This window comes from Mauremys reevesii, linkage group 9 (genome assembly GCF_016161935.1).
Source record: "Mauremys reevesii isolate NIE-2019 linkage group 9, ASM1616193v1, whole genome shotgun sequence".
NCBI classification, from domain to species: Eukaryota; Metazoa; Chordata; order Testudines; family Geoemydidae; genus Mauremys; species Mauremys reevesii.
The window spans coordinates 56,687,768-56,711,064 of record NC_052631.1 but is presented as its reverse complement, the minus strand read 5'-3'; the positions used below and the strand labels follow the sequence as shown (position 1 = coordinate 56,711,064).

General features: G+C 41.8%; 2 protein-coding genes across 12 annotated transcripts in view; both read right to left on the bottom strand.

Annotated features, from left to right (window-relative positions):
• Window positions 1–12,970, bottom strand: part of LOC120372006 (SLAIN motif-containing protein-like) — a 73,616-nt gene extending 60,646 nt beyond the window's left edge. The window contains 3 exon segments of the mRNA XM_039488640.1: window positions 8,916–9,647; window positions 12,871–12,946; window positions 12,949–12,970. Coding sequence (XP_039344574.1) covers window positions 8,916–9,647; window positions 12,871–12,946; window positions 12,949–12,970 — 830 coding nt within the window.
• A 3,369-nt stretch (window positions 12,971–16,339) lies between these two features.
• Window positions 16,340–23,297, bottom strand: part of ZNF185 (zinc finger protein 185 with LIM domain) — a 139,317-nt gene continuing 132,359 nt past the window's right edge. For 7 of the 11 annotated variants that reach the window (XM_039486982.1, XM_039486981.1, XM_039486985.1 and 4 more), the window contains 4 exons: window positions 21,371–21,436; window positions 20,460–20,562; window positions 19,565–19,663; window positions 16,343–17,866 (listed from right to left, as the gene is read on the bottom strand). In XM_039486982.1, the coding sequence (XP_039342916.1) occupies window positions 19,565–19,663; window positions 20,460–20,562; window positions 21,371–21,436 (268 nt within the window). In that variant the 3' untranslated portion in view covers window positions 16,343–17,866. Of the gene's footprint in view, window positions 17,867–19,564; window positions 19,664–20,459; window positions 20,563–21,370; window positions 21,437–21,490; window positions 21,600–23,297 lie in introns of those variants that run through there. The other 4 variants (XM_039486990.1, XM_039486991.1, XM_039486987.1 and 1 more) reach the window with 3 other exon arrangements.

The window sequence follows — 23,297 nt, the reverse complement described above, 5'->3', positions numbered from 1 at the left end:
ATATCATCTTCTCCTTGTCCCTCTTACTCAGACTTTTCCTTATTTTACTTCCATCTTTTTAGGCGGCAAAAGATATACCTGAGTAACACTGGCACACTTAAACTGAAATACCACCCTATTTATGCAGATGAAATGCCATCTAAGATCAACTGTAGATAACTAGCTTTAAGTAGTTTTCTGGATTAACTACCTTTGCTCACAAGTATAGTAATCCTCACATTTGGTGTGAACAGTGACTTAAGATGGTCACCACTAACAGAAAGTGTAGCAATGCCAGTTTCATTAAAAACTGTCAAATCCATTTTATATTTGGTGACAAATGTTTCTAACCCTATGAACTCTCTCTGAATCATAGGTTGTATCAGCTGGAGTTGTCAGAATATGTAGGCAAGCTCTTACATGCCAATTTATCCTATGGCACTACAGAACTGTGGTTAACACTGAAAAAGACAGTCAACCTTTATTTTTCCCCTCTCAAATACATCTACCTGAAGCTGTGACATTTGCTTCCTAGAGTTTTATCTGCAAAACTCGAAGTCTTTGCAGTGCTTCAAAAACATCATGATTAAATGGACTGTGCATATGAGCAACCACACAAAGTTACATTACTATTCAAATTTAGCTTTTAAGACTACCTATTGATCTTGTTAAAAAGACAGCATAAGATATTAATAAACTGACAGTATATGAAAAGGAATATTTAGCATAAGCCTTTTTTTCTTTAGTAGCATGAAAATGACTAACTGGAATCCCAACATTTCACATTGGCAATCCAGGTACATTAGAATGCACTTCTTTCCCTACTACAATACAAGGAAATTCATGTACACACACTTCTTCGTGGGAGAAACCACCACAAGATATCCAACCTCCTGTGCCTCAGATCTACTAGCCAACAGCAAACAAAGGGCCTAATTCGTTATTTCCCTGCACCTTGCAACCATTGTGCTGTGTGGATGAAAAATGCTAGCATTCTAATTGCTAGCATTTTATACTCACTTTGCACCATTCTAAGTGATTAAACAAAGAACCTATTCTGATCCCGTTTATTCAAATAAAGTATAAAACAAAAATAGTGTAAGTTTGGAATAATGCCACAGAAATCAATGGAGTTACACTGGCATAAGAAGTAGGGAGAGTTCAAAATCAGACCCAAAATGCAGGGCAAAAATGAAGTGGGCTATAATTATTAACTGTATAGGAAATGTTTAGATTTGCCTGTTAATCTCAACATTAGTGATTTTAAGGTCCAGATTTACAAAGGAATTTAGGGGCCTAAAGATGCAGGCAGCTAGTAGAATTCACAAAACCACATAAATAGGTTTAAAAAAATCCAAACAGAACCACAGCACTAGTACAATGCTGCAAGACTTGCATCCAAAAACAATTGTAGAGAAACATTTAAATTTCAAACAAAGAATTCACTGGCATTCTAAGAAGTTGCATAGAAATATCAGTCTCAGTTTATTTAAAGGGACACTGTCAGGTTCATTTAGGTTTATAAATCCTTGTTTCTGCAAAATCTTTCTGACTTAAATATGTATAAATTGCACTGAACCGTTACTACAGAGAAGGCAAATTCACCACTCCGGAAAATTTGGCGCACACTGCTGAAATAAATTACTGAAACTGTGAGAACCTAACACTTATTTCCTTAACTTGTAAAATGTTCAGTGTAGATTTGATAGAAATAAGCCTTTACTGAATAACTAAACATCAGACTGGATTAAAAAACTGCTTTATGAAGCACATTTCTTTTAGCTCTACTTTGGCCATGGCTACACTTGCAAATTTGCAGCGCTGCAGCAGGGTGTGAAAACACACCCTCTCCAGCGCTGCAAATTGCGGCGCTGCAAAGCGCCAGTGTGGTCGCGGCTCCCAGCGCTGTACGTTATTCCCCACAGGGAGGTGGAGTACGGACAGCGCTGGGAGAGCTCTCTCCCAGCGCTGGCGCTTTGACTACACTTAGCGCTTCAAAGCGCTGCCGCGGCAGCGCTTTGAAGTGCAAGTGTAGCCATAGCCTCTGAATTTATGTCTGTTCTGCAGATGAACTGGTTAATGAAACGGCCTAAAATGTAGTTTGCAGTGTAGTTGTAGCTGTGTCAGTCCCAAACGCTTGTCTCTCTCACCAACAGAGCTTAGTCAATAAAAGCTATTAATTCACCCACCTTGTCTCTCAAAAAGATAGCTTGAAAGGAATAATCACAAATAAGTCACGAAGTGAACAAAAAGCACCACTACATGAGCACATTGTGGAAAAAGTGCATTACATTAAAAATGCTATTATATTTTCAACTCATCCTGTAGGTTTTACATCAGGGTAAATCACAGTGATTTAAATCAGTGACCACCAAGCCTTGATTTTAATTAACTTTTTCATTTCCAGTCTTCAGTTGTTTTCTAAACAAAAGTGCATTCTCACTGACTGATATAACCATTGAAACATGTTGATTTACAACTAAATAGAGCCTTTCCACTAGATTTGGTACATCTTTTTGCTACTTAAAAGGGTACACTTACAACTATATACATTTATTCAAACAATTATATAGCTTAATATTTCCAGATTCTTATTAATTGTACATTTTTAATGTTAGAAAATTGTGAACGATATATTGCTTATTTACTAAACTAATTTTTGCTCAAGATTAAGCCCGTGACCTGTCCATGACTTTTACTAAAAATACCCAACTAAAACTGGGAGGGGCAGGGGGGCACTCAAGGGGCACCACGGGTGCTGGGGCCGGGGGGGATTGGTAGGGCTGGGACAGGCTCCCTGTCCAGCTCCTGAGAAGTGGCAACCCCAGCTCCTTAGCTCTGCCCCAAGCCCCGGTTCTGTAGCTCCCATTGGACCAATGGGAGCTGCAAGGGTGGTATTTGGCTGCCGGCAGAGGCAGCATGTGGAGCTTCGGGAGGTGAGCCCCCCCCTCCAGGTAAGCACTCCCCCCAAACTCCTGCTGCTGGGGGTCAAGGGGGCCCCCGAGACTGCCCCAGCAGCAGCCGGTGCACATGGTCCAGGGGCTGCCCAAGCTGCTCAGGCGGCTCCTGGGCCAGCCGCAAGAGGCTGCTGCAGAAGTCATGGATTCCGTGACTTCCATGACACACACAGAGCCTTACTTATGATATGTTCTGACATGCTACATTAGGATGGTAACCGGAATTTATTTTTATTAAAACAACCCTAAATGCTTTGGACACAAACTTCTCTTATCAAAAGACATTTTACATTTGCAACTAAATGATTTATTAAACAGGAGTGATTAGCTGTAGTTAGTGAATTAAACTAAATTATTTTCAGCTCAGCCTGGGAAATTTTTCAAATACAGGTCTGCCGCATCTTATGCGCATTTAACATGCGCGATTTCAGCTTTACACGGTTGGCAAAAACAAAAAACAAAAAAAGAGAAAAACAACAATTTAAATACTGTTTCTGTAGTGCGGGAGATTCTGCCCACCATTCAACTCAATGTAATTTTGACTATAAGCGGTTTTCGCTTTACGCACTAACTGTGGAACGGAACACCCGCGTAAGATGAGACAGACCTGTATGCCTCAGTTTAAGTTGGCTAGAGCTTAAATTCATACTCGCTTAAATTTCTTGAAAATGTAACGGTCTCCTAACTTATTTAGGCTGCCCTATTATGTCATATTTATAAAACTAAACCTCGAAAGTTAGTCAGGGAAAAATCTCTCTTTCTTTATAAAGAAAAGCAGACTTTAATTCATAGTTTTTGATAGAGACTCGTGGTTTCAGCATGTTTGTTTGTTTTTAAAGCGATATTATAAGTAGGTTAGGCCTTGACATGCTTTGTGTTAAATTCAGATTTCATTTTAAACATAGTTCAAAGAACAAAAGGAAACATATTGATTTTTTTTTTAAATCCACCCTGTTTTACAAGCAAAATCAGATCTGTTAAGGGATTTTAGAAGCAGTATTTTCAGTGGCACTTATTCCTCTATTCTACTTGAAAGAAGCACATCTTTGTGTCTTTAAAAGCATATATGTCACTGTTTACAGGAACAAAGTTAGACCTACCTGTTTAGGTCCATAAGCACACACTCAGATGAACCAGGTAGTCTTGTGCTGAAAACGCTGGACTAGGATTCTGGAAACCTGAGTTCAGAGTCCCAGTTTTATTTCAAATATGCAACCTTGGAAAAAAGTCATTTAATTCTCTGTCTCAGTTCGCCTACATGTAACAGTACGTCTCTACCTCACAGGAGCATTGGAGGAAAACAATCTTTAAAGTTTGTGAGGTAGGTTCTAGACTGATGAGGGCCAAGCATGTAATAAATAGAACATGGTCATCTACATACCTATTGCACTTCCCCCATGTTGGCAGCATTTTTACAAGTGAGTAAGCCCCTTCATTTTCAGTTTAAACTAGGGCTGTCAAGTGATTTAAAAAATTAATCGCAATGAATCACACTGTTAAACAATAATAGAATACCATTTATTTAAATATTTTTGGATGTTTTCTACATTTTCAAATATATTGATTGTACAGTGCTCACTTTGTATTTATTTGATTACAAGAATTTGCACTGTAAAAAAACAAAAGAAATAGTATTTTTCAATTCACCTAATACATGTACTGTAGTGCAATCTCTTTATCATGAAAGTTGAACTTACAAATGTAGAATTATGTTGTAAAAATAACTGCACTCGAAAATAATGTAAAACGTTATAGCCTACAGTTCATTCAGTCCTACTTCTTGTTCAGCCAATCGCCAAGATGAACAAGTTGGTTTACATTTGCAGGAGATAATGCTGCCCGCTTCTTGTTTACAATGTCATCTGAAAGTGAGAACAGACGTTCGCATGGCACTGTTGTAGCTGGTATTGCAAGATATTTACGTGCCAGATGTGCTCAAGATTCATATGTCCCTTCATGCTTCAACCACCATTCCAGAAGACGTGTCCATGCTGATGACAGGTTCTGCTTGATAACGATCTAAAGCAGTGCAGTGTTCACTTTCATCATCTGAGTCAGATGCCACACCAGCAATAGGTTGGTTTTCTCTTTTGGTGGTTCGGGTTCGATAGTTTCCACATCGGAGTGTTGCTCTTTTAAGACTTCTGAAAGCTTGCTCCACACCTCATCCCTCTCAGATTTTGGAATGCACTTCAAATTCTTAAACCTTGGATCGAAAGCTGTAGCTATCTTTAGAAATCTCATATTGGTACCTTCTTTGTCTTCTGTCAAATTTGCAGTGAAAGTGTTCTTAAAATGAACATGTGCTGGGTAATCATCCGAGACTACTATAACATGAAATATATGGCAGAATGCAGGTAAAACAGAGCAGGGGACATACAGTTCTCCCGCAAGGAGTTCAGTCACAAATTTAATTAATGCATTTTTTTTATAACAAGAGTCATCAGCATGGAAGCACATCCTCTGGAATGGTGCCGAAGCATGAAGAGGCATACGAATGTTTAGCATATCTGGAATGTAAATACCTTGCAATGCTGGCTACAAAAGTAGCATGAAAATGCCAGTTCTCACTTTCTGGTGACACTGTAAATAAGAAGAGGGCAGCATTATCTCCTGTAAATGAAAACAATCTGGTTTGTCTTAGCGATTGGCTGAACAAGTAGTAGTACTGGGTGGACTTTTAGGCTCTGAAGTTTACATTGTTTTGTTTTGAGTGTAGTTACAGCAACAAAAAAATGTACATTTGTAAATTGCACTTTCACAACAAAGAAATTGCACTACAGTACTTCTGAGGTGAATTGAAAAAATATTTTTTGTTTATCATTTTACAGTGCAAATATTTGTAATAAAAAATAATATACATTTTGATTTCAATTACAACACAGAATACAGTATATATGAAAATGTAAAAAAACAAAATACTTAATAAATTTTCATTGGTGTTCTATTGTTTAACAGTGTGATTAAAACTGCAATTAATCACGATAAAATTTGAGTTAATAGCATGAGTTAACTGCAATTAATCAACAGCCCTAGTTTAAACTGATTTTTACCAAAAAAAATCCTGGGTTTTACAAAAAGTATTATTCTTTTTTCCCTCCCAATTTTCACCCTACTTTCGGGTCATTCAAATATATGTAAAAATAACTTGTTTTATTAGGAAGACACCATACATTGCATGAGATATATGTTTTACGATAATGCATTAATCTTTGAACAGACTAATGAATCTCACACCCATTTCAAGCTGTTAAGTAATGGTTTAAAGATTGACAGACTAAAATGAGAAGAAAACAAAAATCTGTATTAGAATGTGTTTCAGAACACAAGGAAGTATTGGAAAGTTTTAATAAAAACAAAAGCAGGAGAAAAGGGTGAAGTTGAGTGTATGAGCCACAAACGGTGTGGCCCAATTATTAAATGTAAATATTTACAGGCTAATAGTTCTGAATCTAAACAGTAAACTGTTTATTCAAATGAAAAGTTTTATTTGGGGATTAGAGATCTATTGATTTCTTAAACTCAGAGGTGGCATTGTGTTTGAGTTCTGTTTTAGTTCTGCAGCAAACCTCACTGAATTCCGTTCACCAAAGATTTAATCTGCTGAATACATTTTTTCCCGTCCTTCCATCCACCAAAATAAACCCTGATATTAACGCAGAAAAAAAATAGTTTTTTGCACCTATTTTACCTGTTTTTATTGTAGTAATAAACACTGAAATTCCTGGGAAAAATTAAATAAAATAAAAACCAAAAACAAAAGGCCCTGCAAGTGAGATATTCAGTACACAAGAACCCTTTGAAAGCCCACAGAGGTGTCAGAGATGTGTTTTCTGTTTGTTTCTTTAAAAAGGTTCAACGGGATATTTACAGGTTTTAGTGAGAGTAGATTTAGGGCCCAACAACCTTGATAGTTAACACAAATTGTCATCTACTGCACTGAGAAAGAATAAACATATTTGCTTCCAGTTATAGTAATCTTAGATGCTGGTTGTAATTAGATTGGGTAGAAAATTTTCATATGGAACTGTGAGTCCCTTTAAAAGTGAATGTTAATCTTACATTTGTCTTCTTTAACTGTTCCTTGTTTGTGTAGGTTAGATTTTGATCTTACACTGGTATCTGATTGAAAATGATAAATTCCTTCATTACACTAACAACATAACTGGACTTCAGAAGGCTCATTTATAAACATTAATATTGGAGTGTATGTACACAATTCTCTGTAGCACCTTTTCATTTTTGTTATATGCATTTGCATGTGGAGCCTGATCTATATTGTCCTGGTGAAGAAGTCAAACAAAGTTAACATTTCTTGCATTGATTAGTCTTGACTGCCAAGTGCCATTTGCTAAACACGCACCTTACTCAGCACTTGCCACAAGTGCCACAAACAAACAACTTTAATAGTTTCACATTCCAATAAATGTTTCTCATTTTTAAGAAATCTGATCACACATTTTTAGGTATTCTGAAGGTGTGCACAGTTGGATTATAAAAAGTGACAATCAAATCTGGCCAAATGTTTAGGCTTCATAAAAGTTTCACAGAAGCTAAGAATACCAAAAATATTTTCAACAGGGAGATAACCAATGGAAGTTTTTAAAGACATTCCAGCATTGCACTAGTACACAAGAACCTGAGAAACACAGGAAGAAATTAGATTAGAAGTATTTTTTAACTAGATGGAGTCTTTTCCGCTCCTCAAACTAGCAAGAGGAGACAGTAGTGCCATGTCATTTGAAAGATAATTGTTTCCCTGTATATTTATAATCAAATTTCAGATTTGAACTGTAACTGATGTCACTAAGGCAGGGGTTGGCAACCTCTGGCATGCGGCTCGCCAGGATAAGCACCCTGGCGGGCCGGGCCAGTATGTTTACTTGCCGCGTCGGCAGGTTTGGCCGATCACGGCTCCCACTGGCCCCAGTCCCAGACCAATGGAGATTGCGAGAAGCCGAGGCCAGCACATTCCTCGCCCGCACCGCCGCCCCCATTGGCCTGGGATGGCGAACCGCGGCCATTGGGAGCCGCAGTCGGCCGAACCGGCCGACGCAGCAGGTAAACAAATTGGCCCAGCCCGCCAGGGTGCTTACCCTGGCAAGCCGCGTGCCAGAGGTTGCCAACCCCTGCACTAAGATATTCATCTCCATACTAATGATATGCAAACAAAAATGTTTATATTTTTTTAAGTTATTTTTACAAGTATAAACTCTGTTTAGAACTCATTAATTTCTAAGGTTTGTTTTGCCCTGAGCACATATTCTGTAATAGGTATCTTCACTACAGTGTTGATGTCTGGTCTATTTGCAGATGCATAACAGTAAGAAAGCCACATTAAACATATCTAACATTCTGTGAATGCAATGAATGAAATCTTAAGATACTCACAATGTGCCTTACTTCTAAGTCAAGGCTACTATTGAGGAGTTGGAATTAGTTCTGAATGTTATCTTGTTTAGCAAGCAAAAGTGAAATTGGTAAGCATGCACACAAAAAAACAAGAAGTAGAGAGAGACAATTACCTCCTGTCAGTACACTCCATGTGATATTGGCTTTTTTTTTAAAACTACATCATGTTGTTGACTCATATTTAATTTGTGATCCATTATAACCCCCAGATCCTTGTCAGCAATATTACTGCCTAGCCAATTATTCCCCATTTTGTAGTTGTGCTTTGATTATTTCCTTCCTAAGTGGCTTGGCTTTATTGAACCTCATCTTGTTGATTTCAGACCAATTATAGTTAGTCTAAATGGTCAAGGATAGAAATAGTCTGTTTATGCTCGTTTCATTCAAGCACAGGCCTCTTGTAAACAAATAACTAACATTAACACCTTGATACCAGCTCCAGAAATGAAAATAGTGTACACTGTTCCATGTTAAAAGGGAATCAGATGAATAATGTTTAACATGGAAATTCCAACTGTAGTCTACATTCCAGAACCTTTGTAATACTCATATCTTTGACATACATACCAGCTGTCCTCTTCATCACTGCAGTTCCCAAGTTCTAGCACTTCCACTTCATCCAAAGCAGTATCATTCAAGAAGCTTCCTAAATCTCCACTCTCTTCATTTGGATTCTGTTCACTCATTTTTACAGATGGATGAATACCTATGGTGATTAAGTCTTCCACGAGTTCTGTGCTGCTACTCCTATCCAGACTTGAAGAACAGCTGACATTAACATCATTCTGCATTTCTGCATCATTCATATATGTTGAGTTGGGAGACACTTTCTCAGTAATACTAGGACGGCTATAATGCATTTGTACATCCACATCTTTTTTTAAGCAGTCGCTCTCTTTCACCTCTCTTCTTATTTTATTTAGTTTGTCATGTACATCTGCCATTATCTGTAATTCTTGCTTCTCTGTTATAGTGTTAATGCTATTGTTAATTTCCATTCCATTGAGTCCTGAGTTATGATTATTCACACCCGTGTTTGATTCTGTATTTGTCCCTAGCACATTTCTGTGGCTCCTAGTTCTCAGCTGCTGATTCTGGATCTCAAGTCTTCTCACTAGTTCCTGCAGCTTTCGCACCTCTTCCAACTCTGGGTGCACCTGATCAATACCTGGTTCCGTCTCAGATCCCATTGCAGAATTCTCTGTTGAGCCCCGCCCCAAGTCAGGTTCAAGGGCATGGTCCTGCTGAATGACAGGAGCGCTTCCAGGAACTACCATTTTCGAGACACACACAGCCTCACTGCAAGACATCAAAATATAGAAATTTAAGTGCATAAAGATGTACAAGCAGCAAAGAATCCTGTGGCACCTTATAGACTAACAGATGTTTTGCAGCATGAGCTTTCGTGGGTGAATACCCACTTCTTCGGATGCAAGCAGATGTACAATATCATTTTAAAATAAAGCATGGTTTTAAACAAAAATCCTGACAGTTTATAAGCTGAAACTAATTACCTTAGGAGTAGGATAATGTTTACATTTGAAGACTATCTGCTATAGACTAGATCCACCAAAATCAGTTTAAGTACATTAATCCAATGTTGGCTTCAAATATTTTCCAACCACAATATAAGGTTATAAATTCATTGAAATAACTGGATATCACTAAGAGATTCAGAAGCAATGTATGCCTATCTTTGTTAGGTATATTAAGCTGAACTTGTGTGCTGGAGGCAGTTTGGCCCCAGACATATTACAGAGCATATTACATGTATCCTTTCAAAGTACTTTGTTTGCGCAGCTATTGTTAGAAATTAGATTAAACCAATTTCCTTGCATGCAGTCATTTACAGTAGTTTAGTTTCCATCTGTTTACAAATACACTGAAAAAAACACTGACTGAACAAAGTCAGGAAGTAGAGCGAGATGCTCATCTCAGACAATGGAAAACATAAGGAAAATGGTAAAATACTTTGTGCAAGAGTTAACACTAGAAAAACACTTCAGAAAGTATTTCTATTGGCTCCGCTAAAAGATGATGCACTAACTAGATTATATCAGTAATAACAGCACCTCAGTTATTGTGGAACACATGAAAGTAATCATACATAACGTTTTTACTAGCATGCTTTTCTTGTTGCAGTGGCAAAATTTAAGAGGCAAACTCTCTGATCAAGAAATAAAATATCAGCAAGAAATAAAATATCAGACCTCATATTACAGGCTCCAATATGTTTTAGGAAGATAAACATGTGCTGTTCTTGAGTTAAGTGCTACTGTCTGTCTTCAAGCAATTATGGTGGTTGTGTTGACTAAAAAAAAAGGGTATGTATAGAGAACTATCAGTCAGCCATAAATTGCACACATATGCAGACTTGAAAAACACTGATGTGGTCCTGCACTTTCATTACCACCATTTTATACTTCTTAATCAGTCATCATAATTATAACTATACAAAGAAAATTACACAAAAAGTTATTTGAGCTGCATAGTTACTTACTGAAGTCATCCAGAAAATCTTCTGATTCTTCCCTGTGCAACCTTTGAAACATAAAAAGAACAGCTAAATTAGTTCCAAAACTGACCCTTCATTTAAAAGCCTCCCTTGTAATTTCAAGTTAGTGTCCCATGATACAGCAAGCAAACACACACACACTACAATTCTGGCCATGTCCATTTTATTGTGGAAAAAAAAAAGTTACAAGGACACAACCAACTTGAATTCTAATCAATTAAAACACACACAGACACCGTTTCAGGTGCTACATCTGTACTGAGAATCCAGGCCAGTTTCTGTGGGTTTATAGGCAAGTTCTCTCTCACACCACTCCTCTGGAGCTGCCTGAAAGACCCACAAAAAACAAGGAAAACTGCCGAACTATACAGAGGAAACAGTGAAAAAAAAAAAGACTACACAAAGTGCAGTCAAATGCATAAAGTAAACAAACTGGAAAAAAACAGAAAATTGTTTTTCTTCTAATGTCTCTGTTACCTTATGTTATTTGTAACAACAATACTTAATTTCTACAGGAAAAAAAGTGTGAAGGAGGGGGCTGTTTGTTTTTAAGTTGATGTTGCCTTTTCCCCCCTTGATTATCTATACACAAGATGAACATTTAAAGTTTAGACTGAGGTATTGTCTCTAAAGGCTTTGAACAAAAGGATGCTACAAGTGAACTGAATTCACTTTAAACAGTACTACTTAAAAGTTATGCATGATGAAAAAATGATACTGAGGTTGTTTTGGCATGGGGAACTCAAACTTGTTTGAGCTACAAAGCAATCCAATACTCAGTAACAAGCTTAGATCAAAAGTTTCTCTACATAAACATTTGCCTCTTCTGTCAATCCATTTGATCACTGAGTAAAAGAGACAAGTTATTTAAGAGGCACTTAATAGGTATGGTTCAGGGAGGCACTGAGGGAATCAGCATCAGAAGGGAATTTAAAACTTCCACTCTCACAGCAGAACACAGTGAACCAAAGGGGAAAAATAAAGAGCTTTGTCACTTGCATAATCAACTCCATCAAAGACTAAAGGAAATAAAGCTAGATTTTGTTTCACTGGGAAAACAGGCAAACAGATTAAAGAAACATTAGCCCTTCCACAAACAAACCAAATCTACAGATCACAGGCAACTACCAAATAAGCAGTAGTAGTAATATAGTATAAAAACACTTTTTTTAAAACCCTACAGTTCATTACTAAAAATTATTAGGCATAAAATAACGATGTAGATATTCTGAAAAGCAACATCTAGATTTTAACAGCGACAGCAGGGAGATGGACTGCCCCTGTGATAAATGACAAGGGATACAGCAGAAATGAACAACTGCCTAGGTTTCCCCACCCCTAGCATCAGCAAGGTCATTTCATAAAGAGCCCTTCCTCTTGCAGACAAACGCAACCCCCCCGCCCCTTCCTTTGGGCAAAGAAGCAGGGTTTAACCTAAAAAAGCAGGCCGGTGTGCTTGCATTTTTCAGCCCAGTGCATTGCCCTTCCTGCAAACCTGTCCCCGACCTGTCCAGGGGGTTGATGGTAATACAAAACCAAAGGCAAGAACCGAAACCACCACTCGCTACGTGCCATGCAGGCTGTTCAGTGAGAATCCGGATTCACCGCCTCTCCAGGGAGGGACACACACAGCGACCACCACGCCCGATTGCACCCACCCCTGATGCGCAGGGAGGGATGGACAGCTCCGGGAGGAGCCCCGGCCTGCTTGGCTGGCCACACAATGACACCAGCCCGTGTCCAGTGGAGAAATAGGTCGGGGAGGATTAAAGTCGGGGGCAAGCGCCGAGAGGGGACAGCGTGAAAAGCACAAACCCCTTAAACGGGGGCGGGGAATCCCCAGGGGCCCAGCAAGGGGGGAGCCCGGGGGGGGCGCTGGAACCCGGGAAAACAGGGGGCCCGCAGGGAGCGCTGCCCGCTGGCTGCCGCGGTAGCCCATGAAGCGGGAAACGGAGGCCGCGGTGCTGGCTGGGGGGGGGGGGGGAGCGGCCTCCGCACACACGGTACCTGCTGCGCGGCCGGTCCCAGGCTCGCGCCGCTGCCGCCTTTCCCCAGCTACGGTTGGAGCCTCTTTCGCTCCTGGAGGGGGAGGCTGCGGCGCGCGCATTCGAACCTCGCCCCGCCTCCTCCTCGGCGTGCGCCCCCCACAGTCGCCGGCCGAGTTGGCGCAGGGATAGTAGAGCGGAGCGCGCGCAGGCTGCTGCGGCAGGGGCGGGCTCTGCATCAAGGGCTGCGTGAAAGCGAAATGGTTGGTTGATGCTATGGTACACGGCTGGCGCCCCGGCAAGCCGGCGCACCGGAGAGCTGTATGCAAATTATGGAAATCAGCGATCAGATATTATGCAAATTGCTGTGTGAAACATGCGTGTCTTTACACCGTCTTTTGTGCAGTGTGCATGCATGTTCCTATGCCATCTCCCCTTGAGACGTCCGAAAGCACACTTCACCACCATTCTGCACTTGCTCAGCCCGTAGTTGAAGAGTTCCTTGTCGCTGTCCAAGGCGCCTGTATAGGGCTTCATGAGCCAGGGCATTAGAGGGTAGGCTGGGTCCCCGAGGATCACTATAGGCATCTGCACATCCCCAACAGTTATTTTGTGGTCCGGGAAGAAAGTACCTTCCTGCAGGCGTCTAAACAGACCACAGTTCCTGAAAACACGCGCGTCATGAACCTTGCCTGGCCACCCGACGCTGATGTTGGTAAAACATCCCCTATGGTCCACCAGTGCTTGCAGCACCATTGAAAAGTAGCCCGATTTCTCAGCAGCTGACTGTGGAAGAGGTGGACGATAAGGTGCGAGGAGTTGACAACGTCCATAACTGCAGCGGGCTCCATGCTCGCAGTGCTGTGGCGTCCGCACTGTCACTCACCAGAAAAGTGTGCGAACAGATTGCCCGCCAGCGACGGTTCAATGATGACAGTTACCCAAAAGCACCCTCGACACATTTTTTCCCCCAACAGGCATTGGGGGCTCTACCCAGCATTCCAATGGGCAGCGGGGACTGCGGGAACTGTGGGATAGCTGCCCACAGTGCACCGCTTCCAAAGTCGATGCTTGCCCCGTTAGTGTGGATTCACAAAGTCGAATTAGTGTCCTTAGTGTGGATACACAAATTCGACTTTGTAAGGTCGATTCCACAAATTCAACTTAAGTTGAATCGAACTACTCTTGTAGTGTAGACATACCCTAAGACACAGACTTTATATTAAAGCGTTTTTGAGATATTAATCAGAAATTAACTTTTCATCACTTCGTTAAAGGAACTGTAGCGCCCTTAGGAAGAATTTTAGGACACGTGTTCACAGAAATGTTTTTTCTTAAAATGACCTAAGGATTCACCCCCAAAGTTGTGTTGGACATTTTCCAATCACTCTGGGTATATCACAAAAATCACTCCTAATTTATGCAAAAATGTTTACTGTATATTTATATGCCCGCTGCAGGCGACTTTTTCAGTAAATTTAAAATTACAAACAACGCTACCAAAAGACTGTTGAACAGATTACACAAAATAAATCCACCAGAGTGAAACGGAAGCATGTACAAATGTACTGGTAACGGGAGCCCGTTTAATAAATGAGCTTAAGTGGTTAATATCTCTTGTGATATCTTAATATATCAATAAACAAAAACTTTTTTTTTTTGCAAAATACCTGTTTGTGATATCTTTAATGTTGCGTCTTGCTCACACTTTTCTGTAATTGCAGCACTCAGGGTGTCTTGTTGATCAACCCTTACAAAAAAAGTATCAACACATACTAATCCAACTAACTAATCTATGCGAGTACGTACTCGCCTAACCTTGGCACAAGGGTGGGAGCAGTCTGCAGTGTTGCTGGATGTGTCATAATTATCTGATTCTTTAATAATAAATCATATCTCAAAAAATCTTTGTAATTTTGTATGTGTATATTAAATCCTGATTTCAGCCGAAGTGAGAATAACTGTGACATATTACGTAAAGTGGTAAAGTAGATGTTAATATCAATTGTTATACAATCTGAAACTTTTTGACACCTTTAGGACTTTCTTGCTAAATATCATTCATTTTGGACTGAAAATGAAAAAAAAAAAAAAAACAATCCAGAGCAGTGGAGCAGTCAAGATTTTCTGTGCTCTGGCTCCGCTCCAGCGCCAGGCAAAAACCTGCAACTCCACTGCTCCGCTCCAAAGCCCTGGATGCAACGTCACTTTTGGAACACAGTGTCTCTGTGTTTTATGGCAAAAGGCTATTTGGCGAGAATTTAGAGCAACTCTCAATGTGTCAATACAACACATGCAACAGGTAGGTATTCAGAAACCACTCCCAGGAAGAGCACACACTGATGAAGAGCACCATCCTGCTAACTAGAATGTCCCCGAAAATGCAGAAGTCACATCTGGGGGAACATGAGTAGAATTAACTGAAAAAACAGTTTTAAAAATGCTTCTTTTTTGACTTTTTATACTGTTTTTTTTTTAATTTGATGCATTTTTAGAAAAAAAAATTTCCACCAGGGCTGGCTGGAAAACTGAAACATTTTTGGTGAAAATTGATGACATTGTATTATCAAAAAATTTGGGAAGATTTGGAGAGAAGGACAGTTGACAGGCAAGGATGGCAAATGTGGGTAGCCCAATGTGCAGCTAAGCACAGGATGGACTAAGGTCTAAGGTAATTTGAATATTCGATTTAAAATGTCTTTGGGGAAAAAAATTGGAAAATTCTGAGCAACTCTACACATAAGCATCATCTCATGGAAAGCTTCCAGGACCACAGAAGCATGCTTGGTCCTGCCTCAGTACAGAGGCTGGACTGGATGGCTTTTCAAAGTCTCTTCCTGCCCTACATATCTATGATTCTATAATTGTCCCAGGCCGGGGTAATCCATGGGTCAAATCCAGATCGCCAGACACTTTTGTACAGACCCTGAAATCTTTTTATTTACTTATTATCATCATTATTGTTATTTATTATTACTTTCTCTGGAGTATGGACCTTGACTATACCTTGACCAAGAAATGTGGATCTTGGCAATAAATAATTGACTAACCCTGGTCCCAGGAAACTCTCCAGAGAGCAAATAAGTAGTGTCTGAGGGAGCCCCATCGAGAACATCACACGAGACAGACTCACTTGTGCTCATTTCTAAATGCTGAAGAATTTTTAAATGGAGAATCCCTCACACTCTTGGAATGACTGGAGCAGGAGCTTCTAATTTAGATTCCCCTCTCATGCCCAGCAGCGACTGGTTTGGAGGGCAGTAGCTCATCCAGCCTTGAGCTGTATGCAAGGCTTTATGGCATTTAAATCCTACCTTCTCCTTTGAATACTTTGCCCCTAATTCTCATCACTCCACTTTTTTCCCAAAGCCTGAACCTTCAGAAAGTATGTGGTGGCTTTATTGATGCTAATATTCTTAGGCCATCAGGAAAAAAATCACACTGTCTATCAAACCAAATGACTCCAGTTGGCAATAAGAACATGTTTACATTGTGACACAGGTAAGTAAATTACAGGTAACACCTCGGTGTTTATTAGAATTGTACATAGATGTTAAACAAGTGCTACAGAGAAACACAGCAACCAACAACGATGAAGCAAAAAAACTGTAATGAATTGAAGCCTATTCCGCAATGCTTTGCAAGATCATATCAAACACCAAACAGGAAACTATGGAATTAGTTAACAATTAGCTGTGTGTATCTTCCGCAGAAGGAGCACCTATAATAGAGTGTCGTGTTGTGGGAATTTAAATAATCCCCTTGGACTGTGGGAGAGCCAGCCTTGCAACAGGAGTTTTGCAACAAAAATAGTGCCCCAAACACATCTACCTTGTCCCAGCTACTCTTCCAGTGGTTCCCAAGGTACTTCACACCAAGATTTTTAAAAGCGAGCAGTGATTGAGTGCCTCAATTTTGAGGTGTCCAATATGAGTGATGAATACTTGGAGCTATATTTTAAGGCAAGGTGGCTAAGTATTCAGGGTGATCAACAATCTCAGTGGCATAACTCTCAACCTTAACAAAGGCTGAATGTGAGAGCTAAAAATTACACAAGAGCTATATTTTGAGTTATGTACAACATTTGTTTCAACCTAAGTTTTGTGCTTCAGCATTTGTGCTGTAAATAATTTACAGTAATTATAGAAGTGGGATAACAACAGGCATTTATACGGAAGTCAATTTAGATCTCAGATGAGAGATATTCCTTGTAATGAGGGACAGTAGAGTTGAATATTCACTGGGCATGTTGTGTAAGGCCATCAGAGTCACCCCACACAAAGTTAAACTAGCATACCAGATGAAAAAATGTGCAAGCCCTCCAAAACATGTAGCAGACATGCATGGTGCTGAAGAAATCCACTGGAGAGTAGGAAGAGAAGGGAAATTGAAGCTCACACACAATTAAGGCAAAGTCAGTCTGCAAGTTCTTCAGAAAATCCATTGCAGGCAAGGGGAAAGCAATTGTCATTTATCATCAGAATATGGGAATGAAGTTCTCTTACAGCTAGATTCAGCCTGCATTGGATAAGTTCCCAAGACCCTAAGCTTGGCCTTTCACACCTTTAGTACCTATAGGCAGCCTGATTGATGTAATCAGATGCAGACCAAGATGCACTCCGATTGTAAAAATCAAAGAAAGGGAAAGATCAAAGAAAATCCTAACATAGCTTCAGAGAGAAGCTTCTGCCTGATTTCCAGGGTGCTAAGCACTCTCAAATCCCACTGAAGTTAATGGTAGCTGGAGGTGCTCTGCACCTTTCAGAAATCAGGCCACTTCTCTTTTACAGAGGACACTCCCTTGTCTCCTTAATGTCAGCACTTGTCTTGTGTGCTGTTAACAAAATAAACTAGTGGATGTTAAACTCATTCATTGTGATGAGATGGTGAGAGGGAAATAACTCCAGGAAAGGGGTAGCAGGAGATTTGGTATCTTAGCCAGTCAGGCACTGCTGGATACATTCCCATATACACTGCTGAAGTCTTCCAACTGGTTGGCTCCTTCAGTTCTTCAAGATCTAAGAGCAAAAAGGAGAAGCTGAGTGCAAGAACTGGGTGCTGCACAGAAAATAGCACTACAGAGGCCACTGGAGCAGATATAAGCATAGAAGGAGTGGGATGCAAAATCTTAGCTAGTCTTATCTAATCAAAAGTGACAATAAAGCAGCCGTGTACAATGAAGCATGTGTATATATCATCAGAGAGAGAGAACCATTTCTGATCTCATTGCAATGGCAGAGGCCACTCATTTTATCTTATGTTTGTGCCTTTATTTCAAGCTAGCTACCAAACAAAAGAAAACTAAAAAATAAATCTAGTTCCTTTTGGGTTGGCAAAAACTATAGTACAGTATCTTAAATTCAGACTTTTCATACTGCTTTTGACCCCCCAAAATCTTCACAAGCAGGAATCACTTCACCCACCACTGCAATGCTGCCACATCTAGCTGGAATGTGGCAGCTGTGTTTGTAGAAATTTTGGTGGTGCCCAGAACCCACCCCCCGAAACTCTGCCCCCCCAACTCTGCCCCCCTCCTGCCTAAGGCTCTGAACGGGAGTTTGGGTGGGGGGAGGAGGTCTGGGGTGCAGCCCTGGGCTGGGGATTAGGGTGCAGGAGGGGTGCAGGGTGCAGGCTCTGGGATGGAGTTTGGGGTGAGAGGGGGTTCAGGTTCTGGGAGGGAGTTTGGGGGCGGGGGTGTGTGTGAAGGGGAGGTGTGCATGCTCTGGGAGGGAGTATGGGGCTAGGAGGGGGTGCAAGGGTGAGGGCTGTGGGACTGAGGATGAGGGGTTTGGGGTGTGGGATGGGGCTCAGGGCTAGGGCAGAGGGTTGGGTGAGGGCTGTGGGGCTGAGGATGAGGGGTTCATGATGCAGGAGGGGGCTCAGGGCTGGGGCAGAGGATTAGGGTGCAGGGGGATGAGGGCTCTGGCTGGGGCTGGGGTTGGGGAGGTTGGGGCATTGGAGAGGCTCAGGGCTAGGGCAGAAGGGCAGGGTAAGAGCAGCCTGCCCTGCCATTAGTGGATGGAGGGCACTAGGACCCTGCAGCAGCAGTTGATGCTGGGAGCCGGCAGAGCAGAGTCAGCATGAGCTGCAGGCTCTGGGGCCCAGGGGAGGTGAGTGGGGGCAGCAAGTGGGGGCCGGGGGACACTCAGGGGAGGCGTGTGGGGGTAGCAGGCGGGGCCGGGGGAAGAGACCCAGCCCCAAACATTGGTGGAGCTGGGCCCCTGGGCCCTGAATATTGGTGGAGCCCAGGCACCACGAGTGTATATAACTGACCGCCCCAACCACAGGTTAGTACAGGAAATGCGGAGGAATATTGTATCCAGCTGATACTGAAGAAGATACTAACCATGTGTAACTGCCATTTCATTCACTAATCAAACCAGGTTTCTGCTTGATTTGACCAACTGAAATCACGATTTCTTCATTACTAGAGAGTATGTCCAGGAGAGGATGGCCCGGTTATGCAGATCCTCTGGACTAGCAATACATTTCTGTAGGTCAGGGACTTGGAGTAACAATGTAATGGTTGGGGTCTCAGTGCCTTCCATTGTAGGGACACAGGAAGATTCTTGTGCAGATGTGATTCTATGATTCTATGAGAAGCACAGAATTGTTGGCCACCCTATAACTGCAAGTGTTAGTGTTCACCATCCTTTATGCTTTCCATGAGCTAGTGTCCATCCAGTCATGCTAACCCTGGAAAAAGTGGCACTCACCTAGAAGAGCTTCTCATAGCACTGGTCACAGTGGACAATGTCACGATGAATGAATATTTTATCCAAGAGGTCTCCCATTGCCTTATGGCAAATCCCACACTGTGGAAACAAAAACAGGGGGTTGGATGGTTACCAGAGCCCTATTTAGAAGCATATATAGGAAGAGGATTGAGAAATGAGTGGCACTCTCTGTATTTTTAAGTGAATTTAAGCTGGTGAAAGGTGCTGGATTAATGGCCCTGAAGTCTAAAAATCTCTGCTTCTGTAAAGAACAGGTAAGCACAAGCCATATCACAGGAAGCTCCCCTTATACACCTCATCACCTCAGTGTACATCAACCTTGAGGAATGTACATCAACTTCAGGAAGAGAGGGAATGTCAGTCTCCATAACACATCCAAAACTCAGCTTCTCTGCTTGGGATGCTAATTGTGTGGTCGTTTTTTTAATGCAGACAACTGTGAACTAAGGCCACTAAGTAAATTCACCTTACCCACCAGTAGCAACAAGTTTCAGTCACTATTGGATATGAAATAGTGATCTACTATTACAAACCCTCTGAGCCATCCAATGCCTGACAATCACTGTTTGTTTGGTCAATTTTCTGTTTAATTTCACTGGATTATAAAATCAGTTCAATCAACATGATAACAAAGGGATCTTCTAGCTCAATAATTAGTTTATACAGCAGCCCAAGATAATTTTTGTGGGCACTTTCAAAATCTGAGGCGACATGACTTCCTACTCCAAGATGGACCCAGATCTCGTTTAATCTGCTTTTAAGATGAAAGTCTGAACAAATATTGCCTTATGATCACTTTCCCAGCCACAAGTCCCCTCCAGTTCCATTACATACCAACAAGTAGAGAATGACCTTTAGTAATAATGTCCCTTACCCTAAAGCAGTATTCATGGCAGTAAACATTGAGATGTTCTATCATTATCTTAGGGCAGTCTCGGATCTCATGGCCACAGTAAGTGCAGACACCGTCACATGACCTGTGGGGTTGGAGAGGAAAGGACTCGAATCACAACATCACCACACCTCGATAACACAAACAGTTCCAGTCCCTGAGTAGGAGTAAAGGCAATCTTAGATCTAACACCAGCACTACCATGCAGTACAAAAGTGGACATCTGTCCATATGTCTTGGCTGTGCCAAGAGCCGATACAGAAGTATCTGTGGTGTAGCAGGATTGCCAGAGTTCAAGGGCAAAGATTCCTATGTAGTTACTACAAAGCAGCATGGCAGCAGGAAGCACTGTTTTAATACCACCCCCAGTAACTCTATGGCTGATGCTCTTTATTCTCCTTGGACAGTTCTAACCTTCCTTACCAGGAAGCCAAAGAAAAGGACATTATTTTACTGAACACCTACATATGATATAAAAGATCATATACAGTAAAGCCTTAAAGAATGTTTCTGTATAACAGGGATTGGCAACCTTTGGCATGCGGTTCGCCAAGGTGAGCACCCTGGCAGCCGGGCTGTTTGTTTACCTGCTGCATCTGCAGGTTCAGCCGATCATGGCTCCCACTGGCTGTGGTTCGCCACTCCAGGCCAATGGGGGCGGCAGGAAGCGGCGGCCAGCACATCCCTCATCCCGCATCACTTCCCGCAGCCCCCATTGGCTAGAGTGGTGAACTGCGGCCAGTGGGAGGCACGATCGGCCAAACCTGCGGACACAGCAAGTAAACAAACCGGCCCGCCAGGCTACTTACCCTGGCGAGCCGCGTGCCAAAGGCTGCCGATCCCTGCTGTATAACATCCCCTGGAAATCACCCCAGTGCAATGAATTTTCCTACCTCTGGGAGGCACTGGTGTGCAGGTAGTTTGCTCTCTCTATGTCAGGCAAATCAACCAGGCTGTCACTGGAGAAGAGAGAGAGGGAGGGAGGGATCATTGCTTGACAGTCACATGTAGGAGCGGAAACATTAATCATCAGTGCAGTGCATCCGAAAATTCTAATTGGGTCACAGTGCTGCTGAGCAACTTCCCAGGTGCCTCTTTACTGACAAGAGGGTCGTCCCTTGCCTATTAAATATCAATAGACATTTTCTTAAAAGTGAGTGCTGTGCTAGTGAAAGTCAGCAAAGTGTCATCACCACAGACTGAACTTTCCTTTTATGCACAAGGCACATACTGAATGAGGGGCAGCAGAGCACAAGCTTTCCCTGCTCGGGCTGTGCGCCTCACTCCCAACCCAGAGGGACCACTCTGATGGTGAGACAGGGTAGTTTAGGCTCTAAGGCCCACCCAGTGCCTGGCCTCTCTGCTAAGTATGCTAACGAGGGTGCTAACTAAGGTATATGGTTTTGTGACCTGGAAAGAGATTATGTATGTGACGTTGCACTCTATATGATTTTATGAAAATATGCTTATGTAACTGGAATATGCCTTATGCAAAAGGTCTCTTGTAAGGTGTCATTACAAAGCTTATAATTTACTGAGTGTGATCATCCTATTTGTATAAATGTACCACTCTTGTATCTGAAATTAGAAATATGAAATATAACTCTGAGGGCCTATTGAAATTATGCAAAGTGTGGGCCATTAATGGTGGTTTGGAATCTTGATGGCTCCCATTAACCAGGACAATTGACTGCAGATGGCTCTGTTTTACCTGTAAGTCTTCCTGTATATGTGTGTGCTGGCATGTGGGTAATGAAGTCTTACAGTGACATGTGATCATGTCAGCTGAACTGGAATCCATCTCTAACCTAGTGCTTTTCCATTGAGAAGGTGGGGGAGGTGGGAACCCAGTGGGACAAAGGATTCCTGCCTTATGCAAAAGATATATAAATGGGTGGAACAGAACAAAGGAGGCCATCATGAGAAATCCCCTAGCTACCACCTGAGCTGGAACAAGGGCTGTACCGGGGAAAGGATTGTGCCCAGACTAGGAAGGCATCCAGTCTGTGAAAGAAACGTATTGAAACATCTTTCAGGGTGAGATATTATCTGTACTTAGTTGTATTACCGTATTAGGCTTAGATTTGCGTGTTTTATTTGATTTTGCCTGGTAATTCACTTTGTTCTGTCTGTTACTACTTGGAACCACTTAAATCCTACTTTCTGTATTTAATAAAATCACTTTTTACTTATTAATTAACCCAGAGTATGTATTAATACCTGGGCGCGGGGTGGGGGGGCAAACAGCTGTGCGTATCTATCAGTGTTATAGAGGGTGAACAATTTATGAGTTTACCCTGTATATGCATTATACAGGGTAAAACGGATTTATTTTGGTTTAGACCCCATTGGAAGTTGGGCATCTGAGTGTTAAAGACAGGAACACTTCTGTTAGCCACTTTCAGGTTAAGCCTGCAGCTGTGGGGCAAGTAATTCAGACCCTGGGTCTGTGTTGGAGCAGACGGGTGTGTCTGGTTCAACAAGACAGAGTGCTGGATTCCCGAGCTGCCAGGGCAGGAAAGCAGGGGCAGAAGTAGTCTTGGCACATCGGTTGGCAGTTCCCAAGGGGGTTTCTGTGATTCAGTCTGTCACAATGTATACAGCAAAAGCTGTGTACAGGCTGGTTTACCCAGCTAGCTTGAATCCAACTAGGTGGATAACTGAAGAGAGCACAGTGCAGGCTTCAGAATGGGCAAGCGCTAGCATTTGTGCCAAGCCCATGCTACGCAGTCTGAAGCCCATGCTGTGCTGCCTTCACTGCTATTGTTACCTGCACTAATTGGATTCAGCTTAGTTCAGACAAGCTAGCTTGTGCACAGC